Source organism: Cryptococcus neoformans (genome assembly GCF_000091045.1).
Source record: "Cryptococcus neoformans var. neoformans JEC21 chromosome 3 sequence".
Lineage (NCBI taxonomy): Eukaryota > Fungi > Basidiomycota > Tremellomycetes > Tremellales > Cryptococcaceae > Cryptococcus > Cryptococcus deneoformans.
Window position 1 is genome coordinate 663,701 of NC_006685.1, and position 20,118 is coordinate 683,818.

General features: G+C 50.3%; 8 protein-coding genes across 8 annotated transcripts; 4 read left to right on the forward strand and 4 right to left on the reverse strand.

Moving 5' to 3' along the window:
• The first annotated feature begins 94 nt into the window (after positions 1 to 94).
• Positions 95 to 2,705, forward strand: CNC02320 (heat shock protein 70, putative). Its single transcript, XM_569509.2, has 7 exons — positions 95 to 315; positions 370 to 424; positions 486 to 739; positions 793 to 1,204; positions 1,264 to 2,060; positions 2,114 to 2,380; positions 2,436 to 2,705. The coding sequence occupies exons 1-7, from the start codon at positions 289 to 291 to the stop codon at positions 2,544 to 2,546; spliced, it is 1,923 nt and encodes a 640-aa protein (XP_569509.1). The 5' UTR covers positions 95 to 288; the 3' UTR covers positions 2,547 to 2,705.
• Positions 2,706 to 2,805: 100 nt separating this feature from the next.
• CNC02330 (expressed protein) lies at positions 2,806 to 4,105 on the forward strand. The gene is made up of 6 exons (XM_024656725.1): positions 2,806 to 2,866; positions 2,915 to 3,370; positions 3,420 to 3,489; positions 3,556 to 3,761; positions 3,817 to 3,883; positions 3,944 to 4,105. Exons 1-6 carry the CDS (start codon positions 2,837 to 2,839, stop codon positions 4,009 to 4,011), a joined length of 897 nt encoding a protein of 298 aa, XP_024512385.1. The 5' UTR covers positions 2,806 to 2,836; the 3' UTR covers positions 4,012 to 4,105.
• A 949-nt stretch (positions 4,106 to 5,054) lies between these two features.
• On the forward strand, positions 5,055 to 9,460 carry CNC02340 (conserved hypothetical protein). The gene is made up of 8 exons (XM_024656726.1): positions 5,055 to 5,302; positions 5,361 to 5,780; positions 5,837 to 6,761; positions 6,811 to 7,488; positions 7,547 to 7,696; positions 7,747 to 8,567; positions 8,620 to 8,736; positions 8,793 to 9,460. Exons 1-8 carry the CDS (start codon positions 5,093 to 5,095, stop codon positions 9,345 to 9,347), a joined length of 3,876 nt encoding a protein of 1,291 aa, XP_024512553.1. The 5' UTR covers positions 5,055 to 5,092; the 3' UTR covers positions 9,348 to 9,460.
• On the reverse strand, positions 9,431 to 11,360 carry CNC02350 (MAP kinase kinase, putative). The gene is made up of 6 exons (XM_024656727.1): positions 10,794 to 11,360; positions 10,589 to 10,743; positions 10,417 to 10,538; positions 10,202 to 10,326; positions 9,756 to 10,148; positions 9,431 to 9,698 (listed from the first exon to the last, which is right to left on the reverse strand). Exons 1-6 carry the CDS (start codon positions 11,298 to 11,300, stop codon positions 9,612 to 9,614), a joined length of 1,389 nt encoding a protein of 462 aa, XP_024512386.1. The 5' UTR covers positions 11,301 to 11,360; the 3' UTR covers positions 9,431 to 9,611.
• A 100-nt stretch (positions 11,361 to 11,460) lies between these two features.
• Positions 11,461 to 12,662, reverse strand: CNC02355 (hypothetical protein). The gene is made up of 7 exons (XM_024658936.1): positions 12,360 to 12,662; positions 12,269 to 12,289; positions 12,174 to 12,181; positions 12,090 to 12,102; positions 11,904 to 11,982; positions 11,747 to 11,783; positions 11,461 to 11,661 (listed from the first exon to the last, which is right to left on the reverse strand). The coding sequence occupies exons 1-7, from the start codon at positions 12,471 to 12,473 to the stop codon at positions 11,649 to 11,651; spliced, it is 285 nt and encodes a 94-aa protein (XP_024514274.1). The 5' UTR covers positions 12,474 to 12,662; the 3' UTR covers positions 11,461 to 11,648.
• Positions 12,663 to 12,690: 28 nt separating this feature from the next.
• On the reverse strand, positions 12,691 to 15,195 carry CNC02360 (hypothetical protein). Its single transcript, XM_024656728.1, has 5 exons — positions 15,078 to 15,195; positions 14,896 to 15,030; positions 13,031 to 14,842; positions 12,799 to 12,950; positions 12,691 to 12,735 (listed from the first exon to the last, which is right to left on the reverse strand). Exons 1-3 carry the CDS (start codon positions 15,171 to 15,173, stop codon positions 13,043 to 13,045), a joined length of 2,031 nt encoding a protein of 676 aa, XP_024512387.1. The 5' UTR covers positions 15,174 to 15,195; the 3' UTR covers positions 12,691 to 12,735; positions 12,799 to 12,950; positions 13,031 to 13,042.
• A 185-nt stretch (positions 15,196 to 15,380) lies between these two features.
• CNC02370 (ER-associated protein catabolism-related protein, putative) lies at positions 15,381 to 17,992 on the forward strand. The gene is made up of 7 exons (XM_569518.2): positions 15,381 to 15,410; positions 15,454 to 15,671; positions 15,715 to 16,012; positions 16,061 to 17,002; positions 17,056 to 17,307; positions 17,387 to 17,516; positions 17,606 to 17,992. The coding sequence occupies exons 1-7, from the start codon at positions 15,408 to 15,410 to the stop codon at positions 17,842 to 17,844; spliced, it is 2,082 nt and encodes a 693-aa protein (XP_569518.1). The 5' UTR covers positions 15,381 to 15,407; the 3' UTR covers positions 17,845 to 17,992.
• On the reverse strand, positions 17,988 to 20,047 carry CNC02380 (nuclear matrix protein NMP200, putative). The gene is made up of 7 exons (XM_569520.2): positions 20,009 to 20,047; positions 19,885 to 19,968; positions 19,770 to 19,838; positions 19,589 to 19,718; positions 19,450 to 19,536; positions 19,239 to 19,376; positions 17,988 to 19,185 (listed from the first exon to the last, which is right to left on the reverse strand). Exons 1-7 carry the CDS (start codon positions 20,022 to 20,024, stop codon positions 18,186 to 18,188), a joined length of 1,524 nt encoding a protein of 507 aa, XP_569520.1. The 5' UTR covers positions 20,025 to 20,047; the 3' UTR covers positions 17,988 to 18,185.
• Between the last annotated feature and the right edge of the window lie 71 nt (positions 20,048 to 20,118).

Sequence of the window (20,118 nt, forward strand, 5' to 3'; positions counted from 1 at the left end):
ACCGCTGCTATGTGGTCCCCCACATAGGACACAATTGTTCTGGCATTTTCGATGTTTTGCCTCCACATTCGATTCGGTGCGAGAAGGGCGAAGAAGTCCCCTGAATTCGTGGCTCTCCCCTACGACCAGTGACGACAAGCTTCCTCTCCCTTCCCCCACCTTCCGTCAATTTCCGTATTTATATTCCCTTTCTTTTTCTCTCTTTCTTCTCTTCACCTTTTCATTTGTGGACAAAAAACTCATTACATTTCCCTTACACTCAAAAGCTTTAATAGATAAATAGACAAAATGGTTAAGGCTGTTGGTATTGATTTGGTGAGTATCTCTTCAGCAAGCACATTATACACGAGCTTTGCTGACGAGTAACAGGGTACTACTTACTCTTGTGTTGCCGTGTGGCAAAATGACCGTGTCGAGATCATCGGTAGGTCCATGCCCTCTGTGGATGCTTTCTTTTTTGAGTTGTTGCTAAGACGGTTTTGCAGCGAACGACCAAGGTAACCGAACCACTCCCTCTTACGTCGCTTTCAACGACTCTGAGCGATTGATCGGTGACGCCGCCAAGAACCAGGTCGCCATGAACCCTTACAACACTGTTTTCGACGCCAAGCGATTGATTGGCCGAAAGTTTGAGGATGCTGAGGTTCAGGCCGACATGAAGCACTGGCCCTTCAAGGTCATTGACCGTGCCGGCAAGCCTGCCATCCAGGTCGAGTACAGGGGTGAGGAGAAGGTTTTCGTAAGTCACACCCTCTCATAATTTGCTGAAAGACGATATCTGACCTATTCTAGACTCCCGAAGAAATCTCTTCCATGGTCCTTATCAAGATGAAGGAGACCGCTGAGGCTTACCTCGGTGGCACCGTCTCCAAGGCCGTTGTTACCGTCCCCGCCTACTTCAACGACTCTCAGCGTCAGGCTACTAAGGACGCCGGTGCCATTGCCGGTCTTGATGTCCTCCGTATCATCAACGAGCCTACTGCCGCTGCTATCGCTTACGGTCTTGACAAGAAGTCTGAGGGCGAGAAGAATGTTTTGATCTTCGACCTTGGTGGTGGTACTTTCGATGTCTCTCTCTTGACTATTGAGGAGGGTATCTTCGAGGTTAAGGCTACCGCTGGTGACACTCACCTTGGTGGTGAGGACTTTGACAACCGACTTGTCAACCACTTTGTCCAGGAGTTCAAGAGGAAGAACAAGAAGGGTAAGTTGCCTCATTTGATGTTTAATTTGTTGACGAACCAACACTAATCTGTCATATAGACCTTTCTTCTAACGCCCGAGCTCTCCGACGACTCCGAACCGCCTGTGAGCGAGCTAAGCGAACTCTTTCTTCCGCTGCCCAGACCTCTATCGAGATCGACTCTCTCTTCGATGGTATCGACTTCTACACTTCCATCACTCGTGCCCGATTCGAAGAGCTCTGTCAGGACCTCTTCCGATCCACCATGGACCCCGTCGAGAAAGTTCTCCGAGACTCCAAGATTGACAAGTCCTCCGTTAACGAGATTGTCCTTGTCGGTGGTTCCACCCGTATCCCCAAGATCCAGAAGCTTGTTTCCGACATGTTCTCTGGCCGAGAGCCCAACAGGTCCATCAACCCTGACGAGGCCGTTGCCTACGGTGCCGCCGTCCAGGCTGCTATCCTCACTGGTGACACTTCTGAGGCCACTCAGGACTTGCTCTTGCTCGATGTTGCTCCTCTTTCCATGGGTATCGAGACTGCCGGTGGTATCATGACCCCCTTGATCAAGAGGAACACCACTGTCCCCACCAAGAAGTCTGAGGTCTTCTCTACCTACTCTGACAACCAGCCTGGTGTCTTGATCCAGGTCTTTGAGGGTGAGCGAGCCAAGACTAAGGACTGCAACTTGCTCGGCAAGTTTGACCTTTCTGGTATCCCCCCCGCTCCCCGAGGTGTTCCTCAGATCGAGGTCTCCTTCGACGTTGACGCCAACGGTATCTTGAACGTTAACGCCGCCGACAAGTCTACCGGTAAGAGCAGCAAGATCACCATCACCAACGACAAGGGCCGATTGTCCAAGGAGGAGATCGAGAGGGTGAGTGACATTTTGAGGTATCTTTCTTTGCGCAAATGCTGACGTTGGATTAGATGCTTGCTGAGGCTGAGAAGTTCAAGGCTGAGGATGAGGCTGCTGCCGCCACTGTCCAGGCCAAGAACGGCCTTGAGTCTTACTCTTACTCCCTCAAGACCACTCTTTCCGACAACCAGGACAAGTTTGACGCTGCCGACCACGAGACTCTTTCCAAGAAGGTCGACGAGGTTATCTCCTCCCTCGACACCATGCAGTCCGCTTCCAAGGAAGAGTTTGAGAGCTTGCAGAAGGAGCTTGAGGCTGTCGCCAACCCCATCATGACTGTAAGTTTTTAATTGTTTCAATGACACAATGAACGTCGCTGACGTTCTACTATAGAAGTTCTACGGTGCTCAGGGTGGCGCTCCCGGTGGTGCCCCTGGTGGCTTCCCCGGTGCTGGCGGTGCTCCCGCCCAGGAGGAAGGCCCTTCCGTTGAGGAGGTCGACTAAAGGAAGGCGTAGTAATAGAAGGAATAAGGTGATAGAAGTGAAGCGGGAATCAAGAAGGGCTCGATATTTTATTTTTCTCTTATCCCATTGTCTGTGACACGACATGTATATATGCATTGGCTCGGCTTGCATGGAGCAGTAGTTTTTCAGTCGTTTTAAGCGTTCAGTCATGTATTCATTGCAGATTGCCAGGCACAGAAGCAGCGTGCGTCATCCCTGGTTGTTGCGTCGTTCGTGCCGCTGTTTGCTGCATTCCCACTCACGTCTCCATCCCACCCATCCCGCTCAGCATGTTCACGAACCTCTCCCCCGAAGACAAGGTCTGTTCCGCGTCTCTCCACTCCCTTGCTCCTACTCACCCATCGCAGGACGCCTTCTTCTCTCTTCTCGACGAGTACTTCGCGTCGCGGCCACACAACCTGCCGTCCCCCCCTGCCATCGACTCATCTTCCCATCCTGCTCGATCGAATGCCGCCCTATCCCCCTCACCGTCAGCAGGATATGCCTCTCCATCCTACTCATCAGCACGTCACCCCATGCCCCCGCCAGAGAGAACAGAGCAGCCTGACTCAGCTCAGCGATTCATTTCGTCTTCAATAAAATATGGTACAGCAGGAACAAAGTCTAGTATGAATGCTGTTTCCAAAAACAAGGATGCAATGGACCTCTTGGGCAAAGTTGGTATGAGCTCGATGGTTGGCAGAGCGAATGAAAGGATGAATAAGCCCGCCGAAGCGGGTGTCAAGGAAGAAGCTGGAAGGAAAGCAGCGCCGCCCCCCATTGCAGCAAAGAAGGGTGGCGTGTCAGGCCTCGTTTCATCCAGAGTGAGTGACCCAAAGACAATTATTGAGCAATGATTTCATCTCCGGATAGTCTTTCGGACATGTGGATACTTCTAATAAGATGTCTGCTTTCACAAGCATGTGGAGAGACCCACAAAAATGTGCGTTTTGTCCAATCAGCCTGTCTTCTCAGTGTTCGCGCACCCTAAATGGCTCATTTCTCGTAGCTAAACCGCCTGCCGTGGAGCAAACTATCTCACCTACTCTATCCTACTCCAATACCGCTCTCCCGCCTCCGATTCGCAGAGATGGCTCGGGTTCGTACCAGTCTTCATCCCCGAATCCCGCATCTTCAGCTGCTGCAGAGGTCGGTCCCGAGTTAGCAAATGGTGACGAGGGGCAGGCCCAAGCACTGTACGACTATACCGGTAACGTGAGTAGGCTCGTAGCAGTGGGTTAGTTATACAGCGCTAATATCGATAACTCAGGATAAAGGAGATTTATCCGTACAAGCTAATCAGGTCGTCAACATCATCGAGAAGACCTCTTCTGATTGTAAGTCAAGGTCTCGCCTCGTCACAAATGGGCACCGCGGGATTGACCAGCATGGGACAGGGTGGACATGCGAGGATGGAAACGGACAAAGAGGTTTGGTACCTGCAACCTATCTACAAGCCATTTAATTCGATAATAGATTCAGATCGTTCTAACCTTCCGAGCTGCCGGTGCTGTCATCGACATCAATTTACCCTTCTTGTCTCACCGCGTTCTGGGCCTGCTATACGTGGAGTATATTGCAAATTGTATGCAATGCTACTCAAATTGTCATCGTTACCGGGGTTGATGACTCCGTTCATCCTGATTGATATACCCAGCCGAAAAAAGGGAACTTCTTTACCTCTTTTACTTCATCAAGCACAAAATAGACACATCTCATCCAGTCCCATGATGATGAGAATTTGGCAGACCAGCTGCCGCTCGCCTACTCTCTCTCCACTAAGAAGTTTACGAAGCTCTCAAGTTAAATTACCCCAAGTTCCTCCCGACTTGCATGTGCTTCACAATCCATATATCAACTTTACTTCATGCGACCCAAGCACGGGGTGCCAAGTCTCCAATGGTAACAGGATCAGTAGTATGCGTTTCCAACTTGCAATGACCTGGAAAGCGTCTCTAATGCGGAAATCAAGTCCTCAGCAACCTACTACAATGATGAACGGATTAGTTTTGACTTGCAGAGTATCGTTGATCCCCGTTGAAGACTGATGCAAGAGGTCTGGTGACACCATTCTTGGATGCTTTCCCAATACTGCTAAAGGTCATATAAATAATCACGACGTTCTCCCTCAGTACGATTGTCACAGCATTTCCAGGTCCATTCAAGCTCTGCCACTTAGTTCTGACTAGTTGTGATTTGGGGTATTCTTGCCAAAGATCTGTACCAATTTTGAACTCCAGTCTATGGTCAAAGAGGGTGATTCAATGCTGTATCCTGAAGGGTCAGAATCATATTAAGCATTGATAGGGTTGATGTACTAGTACGTAGTACACTCCCCCTGTTTATTTGTAATATGGATGTATGAATGATCCGAAGGCTTGACGGAAGCATTTTTGTTTGTTCGCGACATTCGGCGGCCGAAGATATAAATCACGTGACTAAACTGCCCATTGCCGCTGGTAGATCAAGATTTTGAAGTAGTATAAAGACCAGTTATAGTATAACTCCAGTACTCGATCTCACAATCAGAGAATCGACACTATAAAATGGCAGGCCCACCAGTTCGTCAGAGGTACAATGCAAAAGCAAGGGGATCAGTCGCAGGTGGATCCTCGCACAAGAAGAGGAAGAACCTCAGCAAGGAGCGCACCGAGGAGGACGCCCAGGACAACGAAACCGACCAGCATGCTGCTGTATTCGAAGACCCAACCGCTGGCATGTCTTCAAAGAAGCGAAAGCGTTTCGAGTCTTATATGGTTTGTCCAAGTATTTGCGTCTATTTGGTCTGGGTGACTGATCAAGCATTCAACACAGGCCAAAAAACTCAAATCAGAACAGCGTCTCGAAACCTTCAAACTTTTACAATCCCTCGCACCCTCTTCCTCCACATCTGCTTCACTCCTATCAGCATCTACCCTGGGCCAAAACCCCATGAATCCCACTAGCGCAAAGGAAAGGCAGGAGAAGCGTGAAGATCGCCTTGTGCGTAGGGGAATTGACCGATTGTCTCGACGGTTCGGAGAAGGAGACGATCATAGTGGAGAAAGTGAGAATGATGCATCGAGTAGAAAAGGCAAGGGAAAAGCAAAGGAGGTCACGGTTGAAGTTATTCGGGACGGACAAGCTGAAGAGACAGAGGAGGTCAAAACCACAGTGATACCCTCCAAAGGTGAACGGAAGGCTGAGATAAAGGCTGCTGAAAAAGGCAAGGGGAAGGGTAAGCTTCCCAAGAAGGTAAGCTTACTATCTATGTTTGAATAGAAGATAGTGCTGATAACTATTCATTATAGGCCGGATGGAATCCCAACCTTCTTTCTACACAAGCTCCTAATTCATCATCATCCGAGTTTGACTCGTCTGACTCTGGGAATGATAATTCCGACGATGAAGAACCAAAGAAGGCAGCTGAACCTTCTCCCAGACTTGAAGTTGGACCAGAGCCAGTCTCTGAAACCATAAAACCGCCGGTATCGGCCCCCTCTGCTCCTACTGTGCTAGGCGGGGCTCTCAAAAAATCGACCGATGGGCAAGTCGTGAAACCGAGAGTTGAAGTACGGCGGAAAAAGGGCTTTGTCTATGGTATGTTTGGAAGACGAGGAATAGAGCACAGAGAAGATTCAGATGATGAGGATGAGGATGACGAGGACGAAGATGATGCGGATGATGATGATGAGGAGGAGGAAGATGATGACGAGATGGATAGCGATGAGGAGGCCAGCGATGAAGAAGACGGAGAAGACTCGGAAGAGGAAGGCAGTGAAGAGGACGAAGAAGAAGAAGTTGCTCCCCCCAAAAAGAAGCGATCGCTTGGTTTCAAGGATTGGGCACTTAAACAGATGGGTCAAACATCACAGCCTTCTGCACCTGATCTCCTCGCAGCTGAGCCGACTACAACATTATACAAGTCTCAACCTTTACTTGCGGCCCGGGTCGGTGAATACATTGGTCCTCTTGGCCAAGAGCTTGTCATTCCAACGACTTCTCTTCTTGATCAAAGTAAAGACAGTGACAAGTCCAAGGTCCGTCCAAACATCTCTCGTCGACCTTCAGTATCTGAGACAAGGATGGGGTTGCCTATTCTTGCCGAGGAGCAATCCATCATCGAGTCGATTTTGATGCACCCCGTGGTCATTATCTGTGGTGAGACAGGTAGTGGTAAAACGACTCAAGTGCCCCAAATGCTTTACGAAGCTGGATTTGGATACAAGGGTTCAGGTAAGTCGAATCTCAGCATGTGGGGATTGTGCTAATTTGTTTGGCTTAGACAATCCTGGTATGGTTGCTGTCACTCAACCGCGTCGTGTCGCCGCCGTGTCACTTGCTGAGCGAGTCCGTTCCGAGCTCAATCTCCCCCCGAATTCATCACTTGTTGCGCATCAAATTCGATACTCTTCCACAACCTCGCCTGATACCGCCATCAAGTTTATGACGGACGGTGTCCTTTTGCGAGAGCTTGCATCTGACTTTTTGCTCAGCCGATACAGCGTGGTTGTTGTCGATGAGGCGCACGAGCGAGGTGTCAACACAGATGTCCTCGTTGGTGTGTTGAGTAGAGTCGCTAAACTTCGAGAGAAACTGTGGCGCGAAGGCAAGCAAGACGTGAAGCCTTTGCGTATCGTTGTCATGTCCGCTACTCTTCGAGTCTCCGACTTTGCCGAAAACCCCACATTATTCTCCAAACCTCCCCCTGTAATTCACATTGCTGCCAGACAACATCCGGTCACCGTTCACTTCAGCAGACGTACTGTCAGTGATTATGTGACGGAGGCGTACAAAAAAGTTTCCAAGATACATGCAAGGCTGCCACCTGGAGGTATTTTGGTTTTCATGACTGGACAAGGCGAGATCCAAGCATTGTGTAGGAAATTGGAGAAGAAATATGGCGCCAAAAAGTCATCTCAGAAGACTCAAGTAATCAACGATAATTCGTTGCCTCCAGAAGGTTGGTCAATCCTTTCAGGAGATTTTTATTGGTGTATGAGCTAATGGCCTGTTTTCAGAGCGCGAAGCCGAGGAAGTTGAATTCGGAAAGGATGAAGATTTGGCTGCGGACGTCGATGATGGGGCCGCAGAGAGCGATCCTGAGGCCCTTGATACCGACGACGAGATTGAAGGTATCCCAGGCCTCGAATTTGATGAACCTGCAGACGGTGAGTACAGAAATCATTTATTTTGTTCACTTACTCATCGTACGACATAGCTCCGCTGCATGTTCTTCCTCTTTACTCTTTATTACCCAATGACCAACAAATGCTCGTTTTCAAACCGCCTCCCGAGGGCCACAGGCTCGTCATCATCTCTACCAATGTAGCTGAGACGTCTCTTACTATCCCCGGCATCCGCTACGTCGTTGATTCTGGCCGTGCCAAAGAGCGACATTATGATCCCATCAATGGTGTGCAATCATTCCAAGTCTCCTGGATTTCAAAGGCTTCGGCTTCTCAACGAGCTGGCCGTGCCGGTCGTACAGGACCAGGTCACTGCTACCGTCTCTATTCATCCGCTCTCTTTGAGGATCATTTTGAGCAATTCTCCAAACCCGAAATCTTACGGATGCCTATTGAAGGCGTGGTCTTACAAATGAAGAGTATGAACATCGATGCGGTTATCAATTTCCCATTCCCTACACCCCCAGACCGGGCAGCCCTCCGACGAGCAGAGAATCTCCTTACAAACCTCGGTGCCCTTTCGCTTCCTACTTTGACAAAGATGATCAATGGCGTGCAACACAAAGGTTCAGGCGGGGGTCAGATTACGGACCTAGGCAAAGCTATGGCCGGGTTTCCTGTGTCACCGAGGTTCGCGAAGATGCTGGCTATTGGTACCCAGCACGACTGCATGTCTTATATCATTGCTATAGTGGCGGGTATGTCAGTGGGCGATCCTTTCATACACGAACAGTCGCTAGAGGTGGATGAAGAGGAAGATAAAGTCGCTGAGATTAGCCATATTAAAAGTGAGGATATCAGGGAGAAGGAGCAACGGAAGGAGACAAGAAGACGGTTTTTCAAGGCGCAACAGGTGAGCTAGGATGCCTCTAGTGACTGTATGATGCTGATGTCTGTCATGTAAGCAATTCCTGGCGCTTGGACAGGGTACCAGCGATATGTTCAAGCTCCTCGCGGCCATCGGCGCCTACGAGTTCGACCCATCGCCTGCCTTCTGTGCAAAGACTTTTATCCGTCTCAAGGTCCGTTTTAGGCTGTAATATTGTGCGAGTCAGTTGGAAGCTGATAATTTCATCAGGCAATGCAGGAGATACATCAACTTCGAGCTCAAATATCCTCTATTGCCAAAGTACCGCTTTCGAAATTGCTTCCGCCCAGTGACACTCAACTGAAGGTGCTTCGTCAAATCCTTGCCGCCGGCTTTATTGACCAGGTAGCTGTTCGCGAAGACCTCGTATTGAAGAAGGGTGTCTCGTACGAATCTACTCGCGGGGTGGCTTACCGAGCAGTTGGACTGGGATCCGAGCCCGTTTTCATTCATCCTTCATCCGCCCTCTTCCATTGTGCTCCTCCAGACTTTGTCGTATTCTCTGAAATTGTCAGAACCAGCAAACCGTGGATGAAGGGCGTAACCAAAATCAATCCTATCTGGTTACCTAGTCTTGGGAAGGGCCTTTGCACCTTCTCCAAACCAATGGAGATGCCGACAAAAGGGTTTGCTAGAAAGAGTGGTTTAAAGGACGACGAAAGAGAAGTGTTTGTCACGCCGCATTTCAAAGACTTGGGAATTGATCTTCCGGTGATGAAGAAAAAGCAGAGGAGAGAAGGAACCAGGTGGATTTTGGTGGATTGAAAGCCTTTTTGTTTATGACTAGAATCAAACATTGCACGACCACTATTGTACTACACGCCGTTTGCTTTCTGCATAATGCTACTTTACATAAGCCAAACATGCATCATTTCTTCGTCTGCAGATGATATTGTCATGAGTAATAAGTATACACAGGGCATATGATGGACGGGGATATGCGAGATGGTGATTAGAGATATACAAAGAAGAGTATCAACATTAAAAAATATGCGAAGCCGAAATATAATCTGCAAGACCGGGGTACGTTTATTCCTCGCGGGGGCCGACCATGGATTGAGCCCAGGTTTGAAGGTCCTCTTTGGTGGTTTTGAGGTTGGTTATCCACGAAGAAGACTGCAGAAAAGCAGGGTAAGAAAAAAAGTTCGTCGTTGCAGTTGAATTATAACTTACCAGCAGCTCTTTAGGACTCCTTCGTTGATCGGGATCCTTGATCAAGCAGCCCTCCACAAATGCAACCGCCTCCTGAGGGAATCTCCTCCGTCTGCTTGCCAACCTTGGGGCTGGCTCATTGACGATATGTTGCAACAGGTCAAGAATAGACATGGCGTGCGGTCCACCACTCTGACTGACGCCGTTATGTCTGCTGTTTGATTCAATTTTAGGGCGTCGAACGGACCGAGGAAGTGTAGGATCAGGATCAAAGTCGGAAACGCTAGGTGAGAGTTCTTCCGAGTCGGGTGAATCGGAGAATGGGAAACGGCCAACAGCCAACTCGATAAGGGAGATACCGAGAGACCAGATGTCTGATTTGATCGTGTACGGCGCTCCCTGAATCCGCTCCGGCTACTCGAATATGATCAGATGACGATAAACAATTACACTAGAGACAGACGTACGCTCATATATGTGCTGGTGCCCACAAAGGTATTGGCGATCGAGTTAATCAACTCGCCAGAGACTCCAAAATCACATATCTTTATCTCCCCTCGAGTGTTGGCTAATACATTGGACGGCTTGATATCTATTTGGTTTGAATGAGTAATTAGTACACAAGCGTCCCTTTGGGTGTGCAGCACCGGGCCGATTGCAATGATGGATGTTCTAAACATACCTCGATGTATGATGCGGTGTTTATCATAAAGGTAAATCAGACCCTCCAGCACTGCTTGAGCGACTTTACCAACGATGTCAATGTCAATGGCGCCGTGATGCCTATAGATGTAGTCCAGAGATCTATCAACGTTGCATCAGCAAGAGTTCTTCGAGTAATTTTTGTGACTTACCCAGCATCCATGAATTCCATGACGATACCTACATGGACGTCGACGGGAAAACATCCATAGTATCCGACGATGTATGGAGAATCACAGTCGTTCATGATTTGTAACTCTCGAAGGATCTGCTTTCTTATGGACGGTTTGGCGTCTACTAGGATGAGCTTGATTTATTATTAGCTGTATTCAAATCATCACAGAATAGGGACCATACCTTTCGAGCCATAACGCATTTCCTCTTCTTGTTCCACACTTTGGTCACTGTCCCTCCGTTGCCCGCTCCTAAATCGTGCAGTATTTCCAGGTCTTCATCCTTGACCAAGTCTTCTCCGTCCTTGTCCTTGTGTTTCTTCTTCCTCTTCTCCTTATCTCCCCGTTCTTTACCGTCCCTGCTCTTCTCCTTCTTTGCAAGACCCGACGCAACCGAACTGTCGCTTTGGAATGCCCTAGGGGAGTCAAGTGCTTCCGGGGAGTGATTCGAGCCTGTTGATCGACTTGACAACTGGAGGTTGGCAATGTCATCTCTCAGCCTGTCTGCTTCTGACACAAAGTTGCTAGGGGAGCTTCCATTTGCGGGCAAAACGGGTGCTGTACGTGTGGGACGAAGGATCGATTTGGAGATGTCGAGTCCTGGAGGTTTCTTCCGTGAGATGGATGATTTGGGAAGAGAGAAGGTGGAAGGGGAGTTGGTTGAAGGAGTCGAGGAATTTTGTGGGTGCATCTTGAGGATCGTGGTGATGGAAAGAAGATATGAAAGCCGAGAAGAAGTTCATCATGACTTGAGTGGACAATGAAATCCACACGAACACGGACCGTCGGACGCGTCGACGCTTCCATTGAAAAGCAATTTACGTAAATACATCGTACGTACTACACTCTTCTTCTCCTCGCTCGCTCCGTCTGCTGCCGACGTACGAACGAACTACGTTGATTGTACTATTCGATGTTTCCATGCATACAGCAGCCAATCTCAGCCACTGTTCATTCATATGCGCATACATTTATATCTATTGTACTATGCACAGAGGGTTCTCAGAGGGAGGCGGGGCTTTCTTGGGCTCCTGTTTCTTCACAACGGACACCTGTTACGTTGTGTTTTTATTTTTTACGCCATTGTCCTCCGTCAGCAGCCTTTCAAAGGGAGGGGGGACGACACCATGCACCTACAGGAAGAAGGAATCCGCCGGGAACCTTTGTGCCTTTCTACACCATTTCAAGTCAGGAGCGTGACCTGGAATGACTTGATCTGAAGTGAAGCAGGAAATCCGACGGGGGGAAAAAATGGTGGGGGAAGAACGAAGGAAGAGGTTAAAGTAGTACTCACGGGAAAGTGCAATCCAAAATCTATCGTTGACTGCATTGCAAAGTTTGCCCCCCTTGGAAGCAACGTACCGGCTGGAAGGCTAAGATCTGTCAGCTTTAGGCAGACCGCCAAGGCGGAGATGTATGGGTCCTGCTGCGGCGTCCCTTCTACTAATTGCAAGGCGGAATGAGGACTTACAAAACCCCTTCGGTCCTTGATCAAACAATACTCAATGTCAGCGGTTTCGCTATAACAACAAGACTAAATGAAAGGCGCGAATGAGAGCCTTACAAAGTATGCTGTGATAAACGATAGTCATTCAGTCAGTGAGTGCCCGTCACAACCACCTATTAATAACTGCGTGCTACTCCTTCAAAGTTACTCACGTATGCCCCAAACCTTGTCACCTGTCAGCTCATTTTGTGAGCGAGGTTCATCGGAATAAATGTATACTGCCGAGCATGTGATAAAACTTACGTAGCCGGGGATCTCATCGTCTTTACCGTCCGGCGGAGGGGGGGTAACGACAAAGGGATTCAATGGGCCGTTTATACCGTCTGCGGCGGAGTGATCAGGAGAAGGTGCTTGCATCTTGCCCAGCGCTTTTTGTCGATAATGTTAACACTTTGGGTACGTAGAATGAGCAAATAAGGATAGCGTGTTTGACAATGACGATATGAGTATAACAGGCCGTTATTAGCGTTACGGAAGCTTGAAAAGTGCGAGAAAGGATCGTGAATGGCTCTTTTATGAAAGGATCCCCGCGACAGTGCCAAAAAGTTTGATTGTGGGACGAAAGGTAACATGCAAATACGCGAAAACATAACAACAAATTATACCTTTATAGTAGAAGCTAGCTTGGGATTATTAGCCAAAACATTGTCAAGTTGCCTACTGTCCCAATTGTACAGCTTACAAAAGCGCGATAATAGCGAGACTAACCACAATCATGGGGAAACTGGGGATCCAAACATCCTAGTTCCCACCATATCTTTCTCGTCCAACCTTTTTTATCCTCGATCACATCAGGTTCACAAGTGTGGTAGACATACCACTGGTCCTTCGTACCTGCCAATAAAAAAAGTAACAACACGAATTGTTCAAACCATAACCACCCCCCCAAAATACGATTCCAAATGATTACTTACCCGCAACTCTTCTCAATCCAGACCCGCCCTCCCCTCCACCACATCCTTCCATTCGACATTCCATTTCCACCTTCCTTTACCCTCGTTCCGGTCACCACCATGCGCTGCAAGCGAGTGCCCTACAAATTTCACGTATTGGCGGATATAAGAGATTGCAGAGGGATCGATACCTCCGCAGTGGAAGAGATTGAGCCATGTAATTTCGGGCAGCGTGGATGAAGATGACGATGATGGTTGGGATGGAGCGCAAGTCTGGCTTTGCGGAAGAGTAGAAGAGATGGATTGATCAGAGTCTGTACGGACAGACGGAGGTTTTGTGGGCCGGCCAAAAGCAGACCTCGCACTTGGCCTGAAGGACGAGCTCATGTTTTTCTTTAATTCTGTTTGGGTACTTTTGCCTTGTGCTTGTGTATTCAAGTCCAAATCAGACGATGAAGATGCCAGTCCAGCACTGCTTGCTACTCTGCTCCTCACAAAGCGGGTCAAGGGCCCGCCCGTGATGTTATCATTTATCGAGATGGAGAGAGCTGTCAGCTTTGGACAGAGGTTTTCTTGATCCGAATCTGCCGGCCTGCGAACAAGGCCTTCAAGAAAGGTGTTGGTAAGAGGACAGGCAGACACGTTGAGGAATTGGAGACCTGGAAGAAAAGCTAAAGCCGAGAGAACGTCTGTATCGGTGAATGAAGTGCAGGAAATGCTGAGCGATCGTAAGGTAGTGAGACAAGTGGCTAGGCCTGGGGCTGAAAGCCATGTTTTGAGTGAGGAAGCACGGAGTGAATCAACAGACAAGTCTTGCAGAGACGGCACTCTGATCGTCTTGAACACGTTTGAAGAAGCTTTGTTGTTTGTGTAAGAGCGGAGATTGGGCAGTTCTGCGACGATTGGAAGTGCTCCACGCGAGGAATCAAAGTAGCGATTGTTGATCAGCTCTATACTCGTGGCAGCTGGGAAGGTGGAGAGCAATGTTTCTTCGGCGGAGTCTAGGGGGAGAAAGAGGTCTGTTGAGCGTATAGAGACAGTTTCAACTTGCTTTAAAGGGGTGTATGTGGAATCGCTTTCGGGCCCAGTCTGGAAGTTGGCGATAGCGAGATGGCGAAGTCGTGACGGTCCTGGTGGTAATAAATCATGGGTAAAGTTCTTTCTGAGAGTGGCTCCGCCATCATCATGGGAAAGGGAGAGATATTCTACATTACGTAGAAGACCCCTCCACTGAGTCAAGAGGTTTAAATTGATTCTATATGGCGCATGGACAGTTAGGCGCTCCACATTGGGCATGTATGGCGCCAAGGACAGCCCGATTTTTCCCGCAAGGAACTGATCAAGGTGACAGGCGATCTTGACCTCTTTGATCCTGCCACGTGATCGTTCAATGAACAGAGTAACCTTTTGATCCTTCCGTTTCCTGCCTAGAACAATGGTATCCCACAAGCTTGGCTGGCTGAGCAACGTCTCCCTCCACGACTTGCATACACCGGCCATCCTAAAGATGAATCCAGGGTGATCCGCCATGCCCTGCTCAGCGATGATTAAGAGGATGTCTCTTGAGAGGAGATGCGTGTAGTTGATCCTCGCCTTTTTGGCCGCTTGACGCGCGATGGCTTGCCTCTGCGCCTCGGTTTCATCGTTCGCGGCGCGTAAACGGTCCGCCTCGGTCTTTTGGATGATGATCGTTGCGCGAAGCTGCTGGATTGCCTTGTACTTCCGCTCGTCCTGGGAGCGAGTAGGACCTATATCCACGGCCTTGCTGATAACCTTGAAAGCATGATCGTAAGCTTTCATAGCATAGAGAACAGAGGCTTGGCGATAGTACCCCTTTTACCCATATACGCGTTAGTGCGCGTGACCGGATGGTGTATGTGACATACTCTAAAGTCTTTTGGCCATTTTGCAATCATGTCTTTGGTGACTTCCAACGCATGGTTTCTCCATTCTGGAAGCTTTGACATGGCCGCCGCTTTGCAGTCAAGCAACACGGGGTTCTTTCCTCCAAAGTTGATCGCCTGGAGACAGTGAGCGGATTAGATGATGCGGGAGTGCGGGAACGCACCTTGTCAAAGTTTTTCCATGCGTCCAGATAATTGGCCGCCTGCATGAACTTGAGTGCGATGTCATAGTGCTGCTGTACGAGCTGCTGGTTGTTCATTATGCGTGGAAGACATGTTGCAGAGTAGAGAGCAGGGTGTTAGCTATTTATTTACATGCCCTTGTCGGAAATGGACGTAGCCCACACACATTACGTACGAATACATAACCTTCCACGTCACTAGATTTTGAGCTTGTGGGTCACGTGACTGGAGTGGTCGCTGACGTATGTATATAATCCGCGTTGCTATTTATCTCTCGACTATGACTACCGGCCTCTTCCAAAACCCAGACCATGGTAAGCCCCTGCCTCCCTGCGCGGCCAGCGCTGATCGCCGCAGCTGCTCCGGATCCGCTCGCCCGCGGGGACTGCCCGCCTCACTGTGCAGCCCGAGACGACGGGGGAGGACTTTGCGGAGGCGATCCTCAACACGATCCCCGCCGCAGACCCCCAGCCAGACCCCGCCACGCTCGCACTCAGCAACCAGCCGGGCGCCGCGGGGGAGTCCGTCCCCTTCCACGCCCTCAGCGGCCGCACAGTCGGCGACATGGGTTTCAGGTACGCCCCTTTGTTCCAGCCGGCGACTCGCTGACCCCCGCAGCCATGGGGATCTCCTGTTCCTCTCGTACAAGCCACGTGCTGCCGACCCCGACTCGCACCCGGCCATGCAGGCCACAGCGCCGCACCCCCAGCCCGCGCAGCCGGACCCCTCCCACCCAAAGACACACACCGATCCGCCCATGCCAAACACCATCCCGCTCAGAGACCTGTCTTCCGTGCAAGAGCCCGAGATTGATCAGTACTGGGAGAAGCAGACGGGCAAGATTGAGCGGAAGAGGGATCCTGCATTCTGTAGGCACGGCGACAAGGCCATGTGTGATTACTGCATGCCGCTAGAGGTATATCGCCGTCCTCTACGTGTTCTGCCGCCGCTGACGAAACCCTAGCCGTACGACCCCAAGTTCCAGTCTGAGCATCAGATCAAGCACCTGTCCTACCATGCATATCTTCGCAAGCTCCTCTCCTCCCGTCCACCCACCGCTTCATCAGCTACCGATCTTCCTCCGCTCTCGCCCACATCTCTATCCGTCATCACACCTTGCCCTACAGGGGCGCACCCTTCATTTCCCGACGGTATCTGCTCCACATGCCAGCCTTCTGCGGTAACCCTCCAATCCCAGCCGTTCAGAATGGTCGACCACATTGAATTCGCTTCGCCGTCCATCATCGAAGGCCTCCTCTCCGCATGGCGTCGTACAGGGACCCAACGGATCGCTTTCCTCATCGGACGAGAAGACAAATATGAAAAGGTCCCAATGGGCATCAAGGTCATCGTCGAAGCTGTGTGGGAGCCAAAGCAGGAAGGCGAACTCGATGGACTGACTGTCGAAACCCCATGGAGCGACGAATCTAGGGTTCAGGAGATTGCGAAATGGTGTGATAAAGGCTTGAGCGTCGTAGGCATGATTTACACTGATCTCACTCCCTCCCCCGACGACATTACTAAAACACTTTACAAACGCCACGCCCAGTCGTACACTGCCTCCTCGCTGGAAATGCTCCTTTCCGCCGCTTATCAGCTCTCCCATCCACTTTCTACCAGAATGTCTCCCACCGGTCATTATTCCTCTCGTTTCGTCACCTGCTGTTTGACGGGTGATAAGGACGGAGGTGTCGACATCTTGGCATGGCAGGCAAGTGAGCATGCCGAAGCCATGGTGAAGGCTGGAATCGTTGAGGCCAGTGTAGACCCCGCGGTTGTGAGAGTCAGGAAGCCAGGAGAAGGAGAGTATGTCCCGGAAGTGTTTTACAGCTATAAGAATGAGTATGGGCTACAGGTCAAGATGCCTGCAAAGCCCACTTTTCCTGTCGAGTATCTCTACGTCAATGTAGGTTTTTTTGGTGCACGTGCACTTTTTCTTTACTTACGGGATGCTACTAGATCACCCATGGTTTCCCCCTCGCGCCATCCCCTCTTTTCCTTTCCAACGCTTTCCCAACAGAAAACCGTCCCGGGCTGCATGATCAATCCATGCAGGTGGTTATCACGCAACTTGCTGCGATTCTAAAGACTAGCGATGCCGAAATTGGGGATGCCGGCACATGGCCCGGGAGGATCAAGAAGGATGTCGAGAAATGGTTGAGCGATTGGCATCTGGTGACATTCTTATGCATGCAGGGTCTGTTTTCCTTGGTAAGTAAAAATGCGGGACCTGGGCGCGAGTTTGTGGTATACTGACAGCAGGATTCTTTTCTTTTTTTTTTTTTGGTAGAAGGAGCAACAGATTCTTTGTCGAGCTGCTACTGCCCATGCCCATCCGAATGATACCCACGCATTGGAAGAGCTTTTCGCTAGTGGTGGATGGCAGACATTGCTCACCATTGTCGACTCTGAAGCTTCCGGTGAGTTATCTGGTCGCGCGCATGACACTCGCTAACGCAAAACTTTTCTCTTCTCTCTCTTCTCTCTCCCCCCCCAAAAAAAACAAAAGCCAATGCTCGTTCCAACCCTCCCCCTACATCATCGTTCAATAACCTCGGGATCGATTCTCCTGCGTTTGCCGGTCCCTCTACCGAGTCGTCTGCACCGCCATCGGGTCCTGATTCAGTTGGGGCAGGAGCAGGGGCAGGGGCAGGTGGTGGTAGGGAGAGGGTTTGTCCCCATTGCACGTTTGTTAATGAGCATGGAGGGAGCGATTGCGAGATTTGTGGATTGCCACTTGACGGTTAAGAACTAGCTCGTAAAAACTGTATCAACTGCTTTTTAGATCGTCTTCTTTTTTTTTTTCGTTGTCAAGGTGGTAGGGATACAGGTTGATTGGGCGTAGCAAGCAGACTGTAAAAATAGACAAAAATGCATTACAGAAAGAAAAAGTTGGCATTCAAAGAGAATTTCCCATTCTCGTAAAAGTCTGCAGAGTCTGCAAATCAAGAATACCCTTTTCAACGCACGATTCTACTCTTCATGTCAGTTGATATATAGTATATATATGATATATATTCATCTCTTTTAACATCCTCTAGAAAAGAACTGTACAGACACAAGACTCCCTTTTTTTTCCCACTTTTTTTTTACTCCTTCTTCCCCAAGACTCTCAGCGTCCTGTCCATGCCGGCGAGCACAATCTCGCTACCCAACTTGCCAAACCTCGCACCCACCAAATCACCCGCATTCTCCTCAAACGTCACCAACTCTTGCCACGTCTTGTTGGCGTACACCCTCGCGTCGGTACCCACCACGCTGAGGAATTGCGCAGACGGGTCAAACTTGACTTCACGAATCGTGTTCTCCTCTGGCAACGTCCAGGACGAGAGAATATCGAGTTTACGAAGGTCAAAGATCTTGACGGTAGGGGGACCAGAGATGGATGAGGTGGCGAGGTAGTATCCGTTCTCAGAGAATGAAAGGGTGGAAAGGTCCTTGGCGTGGGAAGACAGTGTGGCGGCGAGAGAGTTGGATTGACGAGCATCCCAGACCCGAACGGCGCCGTCCTTGGTACCGCCACCGTGCAACACTCCATCAGGGTGAACAGCAAATGAAGTATAAGCGAAAGAACCGTCGATACCGGGAATGGCAGTGTACTTGGTGACCTCCTTGGCAGTGGAGAGATCATACAAACTCCAGGTGGAATCGGCAGAACCAGCAGCAACATAGGAACCTGAAGGATGGACAGCAAGTCCATTGATTTCACCCTTGTGGCCTGAAAGCGTCGCCCTAGCTCCCCACTTGCCATCGTCTTCTCCCCAAACCCTCACAGTCTTATCAGCACTGGCGCTGATAGCCAACCTAGGCTCGCCTTCGTGTTCGCGGAAAGCGACATGCGTGACCGCCTTGGTGTGACCCTTGAGTGTGCCAAGCACCTTGCTAGCTTCAAGGTCAAACACTTGAACGGCCTTGTCGGCACCGCCAGTGACGACCGTGTTGCCGTCTTGAGCCAAATCGAGAGCTGTGATACCAGCGGGCTTGGTAGCGTGCAAAGAGGGAACGTGGTTGATCTGGGTGTATGACTTGATATCGTCTACCTTTTTGTAGCCAGGTGCAGGCTTTCTCTTCTTTCGCACGGAAGAGAGTCTGTAAAGCGAGTTAGCGAGAGCTGATGGAGCAGAAACGACACCTCGACTCACGCCTGGTTAGTCTCCATGACCTTGGCCTCGACGTCTGCGGGAAGAGCACCCTCCTGGGCCATCTCGACGTCTGCTGCAGGCTCCTCAGCCGCGGCTGGCGGTTGGAAACCGATAGTAGATTGAATAGACGACAAAGCTCTAGCAACCAAAGTCAGTCATGCTGGTGCTGTGCTTGTTTGCGGCCCAAAAAAAACGTTGAGCGAAAACGCACTGCCTGGCTTCGTCCCGCTCCTTCATCAACCTAGCGATGACTCGTGTGGCAGCGTCCTCCCTGTACAACGCGTTTGCGAGTTCTTGCCTGCGCCAAAAGTGTCAGATGATTCCACGGTCCGTCGAGCGTGTAAACGCACCGAGAGCTTTGGAAAGCCTTTTTGATTTCGAGTGACTCGAGCATGATGGAGTCATACTCGGACTGCAGGGCGGTGAGGAGGGCGGGGATGGATGTCTGGTTAGCGGGGCGGGGAGGAATGGTGGAAGGTTCTTGAACGAGAGGTCAGCTTGTGGCAGCACCGCGGGGAACGCCGCACGCACTGGCCTTGACGTCGACGAGATCGTCCTTGGTGAGGGCTTCGCCGGAGATGGGATCTGTGCCGTTTTCCTCTGCAGGGTGTGAGCGGGCTGGGCGGTGAGCGGGGCAGCCACTGACCGATGTAACGCTCGATGAGCGCTTTTTCGTAGACGGCGCCCGAGGTCTTGGAGACGACGGGGACGGTGGGGGGCGAGCCAGAGACTGGGGCGGTGAGCGCACGGCCGCCGGGCGGGGAACTCACTAGCACAGAAAAACATGGCGGTGGCGGATGCAGAGAGAAAGCCGCTTCCAACGACCACCATATATCCTTGAAGAAGAAGAACAACTCCAGGCCATAAATGCCACGTCATT